The sequence below is a fragment of the Varanus komodoensis genome, unplaced genomic scaffold, assembly GCF_004798865.1.
Source record: "Varanus komodoensis strain SLA01 unplaced genomic scaffold, ASM479886v1 scaffold13_1, whole genome shotgun sequence".
NCBI classification, from domain to species: Eukaryota; Metazoa; Chordata; class Lepidosauria; order Squamata; family Varanidae; genus Varanus; species Varanus komodoensis.
Window position 1 is genome coordinate 6,900,826 of NW_025335408.1, and position 13,649 is coordinate 6,914,474.

General features: G+C 38.8%; 1 protein-coding gene across 5 annotated transcripts in view; it reads right to left on the reverse strand.

Moving 5' to 3' along the window:
- IMMP2L (inner mitochondrial membrane peptidase subunit 2) overlaps positions 1 to 13,649 on the reverse strand; it is a 520,099-nt gene that overhangs the window by 233,721 nt on the left and 272,729 nt on the right. Inside the window, exon 4 of one of the 5 annotated variants that reach the window (XM_044422949.1) lies at positions 12,999 to 13,080. The exons of the other annotated variants lie outside the window; for them this stretch is intronic. Coding sequence (XP_044278884.1) covers positions 13,044 to 13,080 — 37 coding nt within the window. The 3' untranslated portion in view covers positions 12,999 to 13,043. Of the gene's footprint in view, positions 1 to 12,998; positions 13,081 to 13,649 lie in introns of those variants that run through there. 5 annotated transcript variants of the gene reach the window in all.

Below are 13,649 nucleotides of genomic sequence, written 5' to 3' on the forward strand. Positions count from 1 at the left end.
TTCTCAGAAAGATTTTTCTAATATTCTGCTTTGTTTCACCCTAACCAACTTCCATTCATTACTTTTAATTGTTCCCCTCAAGCACCATATTTAACACTTTAGGTATTTTCACCCTTTCTTTGTGTTTATACCGATGATGTTTCTATCTCCTTGAGAATACTTGAGCCAAATATTTACAGCTTTTCCCATTAATAATGACCTCCCTCTCTCCACATTGTAAGAAGTTGTTCTAACCCATTAATAAGATTGAGCAGCATTGCATATTATGGTCCCTACACCTGCATTTCTCATCGCAAATATATAAAGTGCTTGAGTGGAGAGACTAATTGGGTTCACATGACACAATAAGTCACCTGGGCTTAGAGTGCTAAACACTTCGGAGCACTTCCAGGGGACTGACTTATAAGTCCACCTGCTGGGCTTATAAGACACTCTGTGAAGCCATAAGGCGTGCTGTGCCGTGCCGTCAGAGCCCAGATCACACAAACAGTGCAGGGATGGTCAAAACTGCTGTAAAGCTGCTTGGGAAAAATGAGGCACCGTGCACGGCCATCCCACATTGCTCCTAAGGCTGACCTTGGACACCTGGCTGGCTGGAGCAACCTTCTTTTCCCCACTGTGCCAGAACAGCAGGTGGACACCTCAGAGATCACTCCATCCTCAGTTCTGCAATGGCAGCACTGAGTGGGAACCACATGTTCTGTTCAGCATCTTCTCCAGGAAGCCAAACACAGCAACATTCATATCCTGCTCACCCCGTCAGACCCTGACATGACTGAGCAGCTGCAGTACCAGATGGGAGGAGGGATGACCCCCATGGCCAGAATTCTGGCTGCGGCACTCCGATTCCACAGTAGACAGGATGTTCTACTAGACCTCTGGAAAGTGATGAAGAAGGTGATACATCTCTTGATCTGGTGCTGAAGCTTGATAAGGGCACCAGCACTGGATGGAGGGGTACATTCTTCTATAGAGGAAGCCCTGCAGTTTGGCTTAGCCCACCCACTCTTCGGCATCTCCACCAAGCAGCTGTGCATCCAGATGGGAGCACTGCAGCAGGAAGGTCTTGCTGATCTCAACAGAGGGGGCTGGACAAAACTGCCTCTGCTCAGCAGCATTTCTAACAACTCTCACCATGGTTTGCAAGATCTACTCATGAGCTGGGGAAGAGCCGTCAGCAACCCCGTTTCCTACTCCATTCACTATACCCACCATGTCTATGGGGATACCTGAAGGTAGACTGATTAAGAAGAGAGTGCCTTCTGACCATCACGGTGTAAAATGTCAGCCAAACCCAACAGTTGAAGTTGAGATGGTGTAGCAACAGTGGTAATACAGAAGCAAGAAGCAGTAGGTAGAGAAGAGACAAAAAGGGCAGGTGTCTGCTTTGCACCACAGTCCTACCCCCTACTGTATGCATACTTACATTCTGAGCATCAGAACTTGTACAGTTAACCTTCAATAGTACTGAGTTACACTCAAACATCCATCACCTCATGTTTTCTCCTTGTTTCGCCACAAGTTCTATTACACTGATGATGGAATTCTCATGAATTCTCTTATGAAATGCAAATAGCAGTGTGAGAAAAGCATTATGCCTTAGTTATACTTGATTAACCAACAGCAGTTGAAGCAAATTGTTGAAAAACCTTGAAAGGTTTGATGAAGCTGTACAAATATAAATAGCCAAACCTTTGCATACTAGTATCAACAGTTTACCCAACCTTCTGTGATATGGAAATCAGGATAAGACAGCAACAGAGGTATTTCAGATGAGCAACAGTTCGGTTTCAAGTATGAGAAAGCTTTGTGTGGTTTGACTATCTGTAATCTTAATCCTGAAGAAAAATATGCATTTCTTATGTTAGACAGAAAGAGAGATAAACAAATTCTCTGGGTCTGTAAAAATACAGAGGAAAACAAAGATTTTACACTACATGCACACAGAAAGAGGGCGGGGAGGGAGGAAGGGAGAGAGAATTTATCTGCCAGTAAAATTTGCTAGATTCATTTCTATTTGACTCTGGCTAGCATCTCCTTATCACATCTCTCACTTTGCTCCTTCAAACTAAAAAAATTTCAAACTAAATATTGCCATTTGGACCTCAGTGGTATATGTTGTTGTTACAGAAATTCTGAGATTCAGGTTTGGATAAGCTACTTTGCTTTGCATTTCTCTCATTCTCATTTGTGTATTAAAGAAAAGTAGCCACCAACATTTTAATATTTTTAATTTGGTTGGCTCCACCTCCTCTCCTTCAAGGAATTTGACTTTATCTAAAGATTAAATAATGGGAGCTTTCAAACCTGCCAATTTTATTGTAAGCGACTACCATGCATTGTGTCCTACTCTCATGGAGACACAAGAGCTGTATTAGAACTAGGTACAAAAATAGAGTCAAGGTAATTATTCATCTTCCTCTGCCAAGGGAAGTAGCAGTCAAAAAGGGATAATGGCATTTAATAGGGCTTTGTACATTGATACACCATCCTGACAAGATGGAGGTGCTGTTGATTCTGGCAGTGGATTATTTGCAAAGGGAGGTGACATTCAATTGTTCCTGGAAGGGATTCAAGTTTCCCTAAAGGATCAGTGTACAGTCTAGGTTTTGACTTGCAAAAGCATGGGGTGTTTCTTGGACCACAATTCCAGGTGAACAGAAGAACAGTAATTCCCTTTTTTCTATTTAACAATAGGGTCACTCACTGCTGTTTAATGGTTATTTATATACGTGTGTGCGTGAGCGCGCACGAGCACATGTGTGTATTATATGAAATCATATATCCCGCCTTGAGTGCCTTTTACCATTCAGGGTGAAACAAACATAATTTTAAACAAACAAACAGATAAATAAATAAATAAATAAATAAATAAATAGAATTCATGTTGGGACATTTGAAATCTTAGGATTCTTCACGCCTAGTTATACTGTATTGGCCTGATTGAATTAAGAAATGGAGTCAAACTAAGCACAAATGGTTTCAGGATGCCTCATACAAAAGCTGCAGAAACGTACTTGTCCATTTCTAAAGAGGAGTTCTGGGTAAACATCAAATACATTTTATCCTAGCTTGATAGATTGCTTCAATTAACTTCTCTATGCAAAATAGAAATATTTTGCACAAAGCAGATTTTAAAGGAGCATAAAATCGAGGCATGCTGGTGCTTTTGGGCAATACATGGTAACAAACATTTGAAATAATGCTAGAGCTCATGAGTCATTCCTGTCAGTTGTTTTACCTCCATATAATTTCATCGCCCTATTTTTTTCTGTTTCATCATGTATTATCATATTCCTGCACCTGTGCTCTCATCACTGCTTTTGTTAGATTATCATCACCCCATATGCTTGCAGATATTTTGAAAAACATCATTTTATTATTGTTACTCTTATGAAAATCATTAGAAAGAAATAAACAGATATAGATAAATATATATACAGATAAATGAGTTGCATATTCATTCAGGTAAGTCTGATATCTCACAAGTTCTCCTACAGACCTGCCTGGCGTAGTAGCACAGATGTCCTTCTCCCTGTGAGAGCCTGAAATATCCCCTCAACTCTGGCACAGCCTAAATTGTTAACTATCAAGCTGACATTTTGTTTTCGCTTCATAACATAAGTTTTGGGGGGGAAAAAACCAATCACATCATTACTTCCCTGAATACCTTTTCATGGTACTCCACTGTCTACACTCTGTCATGTATATTTCCAAAAATGCAGAAAACAGAAATGCAGTTCACAAATGTTTAAGGAGAAAGGTAACCCAAGAAATTGTGAATAGACACCAGTTGTTAATGAAACTGACAGCATCCATTTGCTTTTCTGTTAACCCACAGAATCAAACCGTTTTCCACCTCTTCATTAGCTAAGCTCCAACTAAAGTCAAATCTTCAGAACACAACTCTTTTCTACTCCCACTAATGTAGTCTGACTATCGCTAAACATAGTAATCTCTGGAATTTACATAGATGCATTCATATTTTGTTTCCCCCCAAAAAGAGATAGTGCTACTTTATTAAGAAATTTAATCTGTCTCCCTCCTAATGGATACCATTTGGCTTATATTTGCAATATTCATGATTTTCAAAGAAAAAGAGCAAATTAAAAATATGCATATAAAATTACATTTGCAAGCTGTACTGCTATTATAAACATTTATATCTTTGTAAAATAGATTGCTCAGTCTGGTATGCACAGATATGTACAAGCCACATGCCTGAAGCAAAGTCAACTTATTTCTTGCATAAAAATGAAATCTTAGCAAATTTGACCATTGCTAGAAACCTCTCATCCATTTCAGCATGTCTTTTGTTCTGAATTGTCACAAATATGGCCTGAAAATGGCCTACTTAAATTATATTGTATAACTCCATCATATAGAAAACAAACCAAAGGATATATGTTCTTATAGTCTGAGATCAGAAGTCAGAGTCAGGTGTTATGCCCTCTTTCAAACAGATATTTAGAGCCAGTGAAGATGTTTTTTCAGAAGACAGCAGGCAAGCTTCCATTGCTCCTTACAGATCAAATCTGGTACAATGAACATGCACTAAGCTGAAGACATGGGATTGCTCCAACATATGCAAATTAATTTATATATTTTTAATTACTTGTAAAATCAATAAAGAGCTTCTTGCATGATTGCATGATGTAGCATTCCAGAATAATTTTTCAGTATGTTTTTATTTGTATTATTCAGTTTGACTTATATTGATTTTCTTTTTTATGTGATATTCATTAGGGAATTTTCTATTTGTGTAAGTCACTTCAAGACTGGTTCTGCAGTGGGAAGTAATACATAAATTTAAATAGCATCAATAATAATATGACAAGCTCTCCACATGAAAGATTCAGACAAACTGGAAAAAGTTCAGAGGAGGGCAACAAAGATGATCAGGGGACTAGAAACAAAGCTCCCTATGAAGACAGATTGAAAGAGCTGGGCATGTTTAGCTTTGAAAAGAGAAGACTGAGGGGAGATAGGGTAGCACTTCTCAAATACTTGAAAGGCTGTCACACAGAAGAGGGCCAGGATCTCTTCTCAATCATCCTGCAGTGCAGGGAATAATAGGGTTAAGTTGCCTATTCCAGTTAGATAGCAGGAAAAAGATTTCTGACTGTTAGTGCAGTACAGCAATGGAACCAATTACCTCGGGAGCTTATGGGCTCTCCCACAATGGAGTCATTCAAGAGCCATTGGACAGCCTTCTGTCAGGGATGCTTTAACTTGTGGACCTGCATGGACCAGGCAGTTGGACACAATAGCCTTGCAGGCCCCTTCCAATTCTACTATTCTATGCTTCAATATTATCATCCATGGACTCTGCATCATTGCAAAGTCACTGTGCTGAAGTCCGCTAATTATACTTTCAATAAACACATGTATAAGGTGAAGGGCTGGAACAGATTCTCCACCTGTCCTGTGAACTTTTATTCATGTTAACATTTAGAGAGCTCATGTACTGACCAAAAAGGAGAAAAACGTACAATGCCTGAATTCCATCAATGGTCAGATCTCTATTTCTTTGTTTTCCTATGAAACAGACAACTTTTGCAAGGATCAAAACAGAGTTTCTGCAAGTGGTTAAAGGCTTCACACTAACAGAATGGCATCACTGGATACAAGGCTTTGAGAAGGCAAGCACAGGTTACATGCCAAAGTGTGTATGAGAGTCCAGCAACCTGTGTCCTTGCTACAAAATAGCACTAGACAGCATTTTTGTGATTGAGTTGCTTAACCCATCCCGTAATCCACCACTTAGCATTTTTAAATTCTTGTCTCTGTGAACATCTTAATTACTTTTGCAGCATTCCTGAAAAGCATATCAATATTATTATTATTATTATTATTATTATTATTATTATTATAACATTTCTATGCCGCCCTTTGCCGAAACCTCGGGGCGGCTTACAACAGATAAAATACATTGAAATACAATAGTACATAATAAATTACCATTAAATATAACAATACAAAAAATACATTGATTTACATTATCACATGATAAATACAGGATGGGTTAAGTAGTTTGCCTTAGGCCATCTAGCAAGTTCATGGAAGAGATGAGACATGAACCTATCCTGACTTCATTCATTGTGATTAATGGAGTCATGCAAATGTATGGGTATACTCCTGGGAAAAGAAAATTACAGGACAGCTTAACTTTGATTGCAACTGATTATAAGAATGCTCTATTTTCTTCTAATCAAGTATAAAGGAGAGTGCTTATGGGGGAGGGGATCCTTCTGTTGGGTTCAAGTTTTGGAAAAAAAAGAACTCTCATGTTTTGTACTGAGTTGTGCTCCAGCTGAGTAAATGAAGATCCACAAACAGCTTGAGCAACAAAATCAGAATGAATGGAGACAGAAGCTTCCTAGATCTTTGCCCAACAGACTTTCCATTTCCACCTGTTTTTCATGGTGGAGTCATGCCATTCTGAAACCATAAAAAGTACTCTTTGGAACCATGAGCATTTAAAGCCTATGTATGCTGTAGATAACAGCTCAGATCATGTATTATTACTTTCATTGCTAGATGGTGGAAGATGTAGTCCAGCTTCACATATAGAAAGCACCTTTTAAAAGACCTTTGCAATCTGATTTGGATTTTATAAAGCAGCCAGTATCTTTCTAGTACTAACTGAAGAAGAACTGGGGTGAGTACTATTTAATACCAGTACCTTTGATGGGCTTCTTATCTTAAGAGTATTGGTTACTTGTGTTGGCTGATTCAGAGAGCTCTTTGCTGAAAGAGCTTCACTGGCACTCAGGGAGAGAACTAAAGTGGATGGAGGTATATTTAGTTTGTGGAAGTGTGTTTGGTTCTATCCATGCAACTGTTGCATAGTTGCATAGATGTATGCCCAAGATCATTTTGGAGACCACATGAACATGGCACGGGAATGTGCTGCTGTGGTTTATTTCCTCTTCCACTCATGCTGGGGGATCTCCATAAAACTCTCACTAATATAAGATTTACGTAATTACCTTCATCGTTTGCTCCTGCTGAGAGGGGCTGTGGAGAGTTGGAGACAGTTGTGGAGTTTGAGGGTGACTTGTTAATCATGGCAATAAGGCACTTTTGTAAGCCCAGCTGACATGCACAGTGGAGAAGGAATCCACAATGGTTTATTACCCTTTTTTGATCTTTTAAAAAAGGTCCACTTTCTCTATACATGAGCAGAAACAAAGAAACTAGCAAACCATTCATCAGTGAATGTGCTAAATTAGTCTAGTCTAGAACAATTGAACATAGCAAGCAGCCTTATATTGAGTCAGGCCACTGGTCCATCTAGCTCAGTTGTGTAAACACGGAATGGCAGCAGCTCTCCAGGGTTTGCAAGCAGTCCTACCTGGAGATGCTGGGAATTGAACTTGGGACCTTCTACAGGCAAAGCGTGTTTGCATGTTTCCATCACTGAATTATGGTCCTAATCATTTAGCAGTTCATTGATGATTTAGTATAATTAGGAAAGCATTGTACAATAATCAAATAAATCACCTGACTTTCGAGAACTATAGCACGGCAGCCCTACAATAGCATCAAGCATCTGGATTAGCAAGAGTTGGTATAAACTATGATAAGCCCAGCTTCCTGCCTTTATTTACTCAATAAAGTAGCAGTTGCTACGAGGGTGCTTTTCATGTTAGATGCCTGAATAAGACTATATTTATGTTTCATTTTGCACACTTCTCTTAGGCTTTTTCAGCATCTGTTGTGGTAGAAATGCCATTTGCTGCATCAATTTCTCAGGAATCAAGAATTCAACCATTGGATTTGGGGACCAAGATTAAATCTTTTTACTAATAAGAATCACAGGGCTATGTACTACTGTTTGTATAAATATTCAGGCATATTTGCTTAGAGGAAAGGACAAATCTCCATTACTTTTCCATTGCCAAAATAGAATGAATCTGTTAACTTCTACAGCCATATGTTATCCCATCTCATCATCCAGTCCTAGGAGCTGTACTGACAGCAAATAATGTGAGGCTAGAAAAATCAAATTGCTGAAAATTCTGCTAATGCAATTTAAGGCACAATCCTATGCACATCAGGACATTAAAAAGGGCCTTTTCAATTTTCTCAACACTCACAGGATTGCACCCTTAACATATTTTTTCTAGTAATTTGGCATTTCAGGCTATTACAGGTTGAAATATATTATAGTGAGACCTTAAGAATCTAACATGTTTTTGTTACCTATGCAATATACTTTACATATCTTTAAACTATAGAGTATATAGTTCAATTATAATTGAAGCTTATCTTTGCCAAAACCTGGGCTTTGTACATGGAGCATTTTAAGAGTCCCAGAGAAATTGTCAGAACTGCTTTCACAAGGGGTAGAACAGGTTCTACAATCCATCAAGCTCTTGAGTTTTGTTCTTTCAGCAGTGAATGTGAGCAGCAAACCAAAATTAAATCATATGCTGTATTTCAGATTTGATACTCTGCTTTACAATCCAGAGCTTCTGCTCCTGCTGATTTTTTTTAAAAGCTCAAATCAGTTGCTTCCTGTGATACACTCAAAATCTGTATCATCAGAGTTATGAAGAACAAGTTTAGAAGTATTCTCAAGTCAGTATTTAAAAATGGGGGCTTTTTAAACTGTACAGTAAGGAAAAACTCAGCATAATACATTAACAGGAACTAATTTTTTGCTATTTATGTACACTGCAATAATCTTTAGTTTTACTAGAATTTAAAATACTATAAAGACCACTTTTATATTTACAGTTCTAGTTTGTAAAGACAGGTGGGGGGGATGGAAGTGATATAATATGTCATGTAAAAAAGGAGGCACTCATGCTCTCTCTCTCTCACTCTCTCTAAGTTTATTTCCCCTTTCATTGGGTTTTAGAGTTTTTCCGAAGGAGAAAGTGTGATGAGTTGTTGTTGTTTTTATAAAGTACTCATATTTATCTTGGCAACTAGAAGCTATTCATTTGGCAGCATTTAATACTATAGTGTCCTTCAATCTTTAAAAAAAACAGCCCCGGATTTCAATATAAGGACATTCAAGATTGCATTTTTTACAACTTATCTTCCAGTGCATGCAACTCAAGCATGGCTGCGCACAAAAAGTTGCATGTATGTGTGGTGAGGGAGGCAGAGGATGTGGACTTCAGAGCTCTCCTTTTCAGGCACAGTGGGTTGCTGAGCAGCTGGTAAGTCAAAAAAGTAAATGGATGGATGCTTCACATCCACATAAGGTTTCCCTCTGTCCTTTTTTAGGCACTCCATTCCTTACTCACCACGTGGTTTTCAGGCTTTTCATTTATCAACAGTCAGGACTTGACTGGTATTTTCGATCTTTCATTGGTGTGTTCCATGAATACTCATCCTTTGGAGTTTTTCTGATTTGTACTTCTACAAACTCTGGGGCTGATACCTTCCTAATTGGGTATGGCAGTAACTATTTTGATTGCATAAGTGACTGTGGTAGGAGAGTTGGGTAAAAGGAGACTAGGACATCAGCTTCAGTTGTAGCAGCAACAGTATGAGGAACAAACGGTTGGTAGGAGGGCTACCATTAAGTGTAAACTTGCAAATGGCAACTCACCGGTAGGGGGAAAAGGAGAAGGAGTAGGATTTCCTGGGTCTCAAATGGCAAATTTTCCCTCCTCCTTCAGTTAGCCATAGAAGAGCTCAGGCATAGTCATTTTTAAGAGCAACTGTGAACTAGAAGAAATTAAATATTGCATGCTACTAATGCTCACAAAGAAAATGGCTAGCAAGGCAAAGAAATTCATTTTCAACAATTCCTTACCTCTGGCCTTAATGTACCTCATCTGTTGGGTTATATTAGAGTTCCATAAATACTTTGAAAAGAAAATGCCATGTTCTTCTACTTTTTCAAATTGGTAAGAAAGGCTTAATAGAACCAACAAACTGACTGAGCCCAGAGTAGTGATTATTCAACCACCATTAGAAGACCATAATAAGTATGTTTTGCTGTTCCACCTGTTACCGGGTTTAGGGGCCAGCAATTGTATTGTAGAGAATTGAATGCCTGAGACACTGAAGCACCACATACAATCTGCTTTGTATTTAGCTCTTTTTGGAAAATTCACACAAGAAGGGACTGCCTTGCTTAGGGCTCTTCAGGCATCTACAGGTGAAATAATAAGAGGGGGGAGTATAAACATTCTAAAGTATTCTGTACAAAAGTACTAGAACACCAGTGTGGCTGCCTCGAGGCAAGCCAAATTTCCCACTTTGTCGGAAGTAGCAGGCCTATGCTGGGTAGACAGGTACACCCCCAAAGGGAGAAATAGGAAAGACATGCTGAACTAAGTGGAGCTCAAAAAGGTTTGAAGGAGATGCTGCAAATGAGTAGAGTGATACTCCTTTGTTCTCACTCTGGTCCTTCCTGAGGCCCCTAAAAGCAGGCCTCCGACATGTTGCAGCATTGCCCTTTCTGACTTAAGCACCCACCCACTCTAAGTAACAATAAGTCTCTGCAGTGGCATAAACAGACACCAATCAATGGGGCTGGGAACTAAATTGGCTTGGAATTGGGAAAGATGATTCAGGATTTTTTGCCTTCTTGATTGCAAGATTATTCCATTTTAAGTAAGCTGATCCAGGCTGTCAATAAATTATTTGTACTCATAGATGCTTCATTTTATAAGAGATTCTGTCATAATGGTTATGGGTGACAGGTACTGGGCTGGATCCATTTATGAGGGAAAGAAGGACTGGGCGTATTGCTCTCACACAGGATGGATTCCCATAAGAGATCTCAGGACATGGCCTCGAGACCAATCCAGCATGTGGACCATAAGCTGACCATGTTGGGGTGATGGGATGTCATTCAAATTAGCTGTATGTACTGTGGTGAGACCCTGGCTCTGCTAGATGGAATGCCTTCCTGCAGCTACAATTAATTTACTAACTATGGCCCTACCTGAACAGGAAGTGCCTAGTCACAGTTACCCATGTTCTGGTAACCACTTGACTAGACTATTGTAATGCACTCCATGTGAGGCTGCCCTCGAAGATGGTCCAGAAACTTCAATTGGTACAGAACAGGGCAGTGCAACTGCTGGTGCAAGTTGGACCATGGTCCCATGTGACAACAATACTTTATCTCCTTCATTGGTTACCAGTTGAATTCCGGGCCCAATTTAAGGTGCTTGTTCTAACATACAAAGCCCTAAACGGCTTGGGACCAGCATACCTAAAGGACCGCCAGCTCCCATATGTAGCTACCCGGTGCCTAAGATCTGTTTCAGAGGCCCTTCTGAGAAAGCCATCCTCCAAGGAGGTAAGGAGGATGGCAAATAGAAGAGGGACCTTTGCAGTAGATGCACCCCATCTGTGGAACAGTCTCCCAAAAGCAGTTCGCCTGGTACTCTTGTTACAATCTTTTCAGCACCAAGCAAAAACAACTCTATTCGGTCTTATCTTGACAGTTTAAATTAATTTCCTTCAGTGGTGTATTGTGTTGTTTTCATCATCTCTGCTTTTGTAATTGAATCTGCTTGCTTTTATTATTATTGTTAATAGATATTTTAACTGTTTGTAATCTGCTTAGAGGGCTCTTGAGCCAATTTGGTGGAAATTAAGTCTGAAAAATAATAAATAAATATGCCACCAGGACTCCTGAAAAGCAGGCCAGGAAGGCAGAACTGGCTAGCAGGAGAGCTGGTTGATGACAGGAACCCTGTACTATGCTATCACCAAGACTATTCAAACTGAAGTCAATAAAGTTGTGGACCATACATTGGTCCAGCTATGTCTTTGTGTCTAATCTGTTCCCTTCACTTCACCACATGGGCTCAACTATGACTTATACCACACAAGGCTTTTATTGTACAAACACTGTGCCTGAACCCTAAGACAGGGGCCACTGAAAATGGACTATACTTAATAAAAACATATCATTCAGGAAGCATATGTTTTCTTTTCGATATATGTATGCCTGTTCTCCATGATCCTTCCAAGTAAAAAAAGGTAGAAGGCTTATGGAAATCAGAATATCACAGTATGCCTGATTAATACATTCTGCCATGACAGGCAGCTACTTGCATGTACCCACACTTACCTTGCAGATTAAATTTCCAGATGACCAACCTTAGGCCTATCCTTTCAGCCAACTGTCTGGTTTTATGAAATTACCAAGACCAAACCTATTTTTTCATAAACAGGTAGAGAATAAGCACAATATACTTATTGTATTAGGTCTTTTTATGGTCTTTCAATTATGCAGCTTACATACGTTTTCACAGAGTGCATTTCTGCATACATAATAGTCAAAGCCCTCCCTTTCATATAGATTCCAAATCCCTTGCAGACACAGTAAAAAAGAAAAACTAACAAGTTTTTACTTCATTGGCATTTTTACTCAAGAACTTTTTTTATTTTCCATTTGTTCTTTCCTTCAAGCTTCCTATTTTACCATTAAGGATTTTAGCACTGGGTAATGGCAATTGAATTTACAAAAGTCTTTGTACTTGAATTGCTGGCTATAAACCAAATGGAATACTATTTAGTATTAAATGCCATATGATGGTTGGAAATTTAAATTCTTGAAATATGTTTACCAAGCAGGAAATTTAAAGCGTGCACTAAGCTGTGTAATAGGATAATATTCCATGCTAGTATTTCAAATTTTTTAAAATGTATGAAGAAGAGTTAAGTGTTGAAAGGTTAGTGGTTCCTTCTTCTTTCTATTATTTCAGTAGTGAATATTGCTTGTATCTTGCTTGTATTGCTTGTATCCAAGCTATCACTAATCATTCCCCAATCCATTCTCAAACTAAAGATTATTAAAATATTTGAAGAGCCAGGCAACATTTCACTGTATACTTACCAGAGACTAAGCCTCAAGCCTCACTGAATAACATAGTAATGCTTACTTCTGAATAATCATGTATGAAAGTCCCATGGATGACCATGTACGCCCATGTAAGTCTGGCCTATTTGATTTTCATCATGACCTTTCCACTGTAGATCATTCCTTGCTGAGTCTTAGAACAGCGTTGAACTTTTACCGCTCAATCTCCCACTCAATCTGTTCTCCAACATACTTAGCACTGGTTGATATTATGAAGACAACTTCTTGTTCTGAGATTAAAGAGATAAATACAAGACTGCTATGATTATTTTCCCTTTAATAAGCACCTGTATGCCTAATTTTAGCTATGTGCTGTGAAAATTATCTTGAAAATTTAGACAGGTAACTATAAAAATAAGTCTCCCGTGTTTTAGTAAAGAGAGATGAAACTCTGCAATCTTATACATGTTACACAAGAATAAATTGCACTGAACTCTAACCCTAACCATGGAACTAAGATAATTAAAACAAGCACAATAAGCATAGAAACAACAATTCACTGAACTACAGACAAGACAAATACAAACATAAACAGCAACAGACTCAAAGACTTTCTGAAAAGAAAAGACTTCAATGCCTGGCAAAACTTAAGAAAGTTCTTAGGGCAATGAGTTTTTTAAGACATTTAAAAAGCATTATGTGGCTTACAGCTCCATCTAATGAGGTTGGCCATAACCTTCCAAATTCAGAGGCTTATGGGCTTCCAATGGAGGAACCAAAGCCATGCAGCAGTGAAGGTCACCTCCACACTTCTCCCACCCTGGAAAGGATTTAGCTGTCTGTCTTTTGCCATGGCACA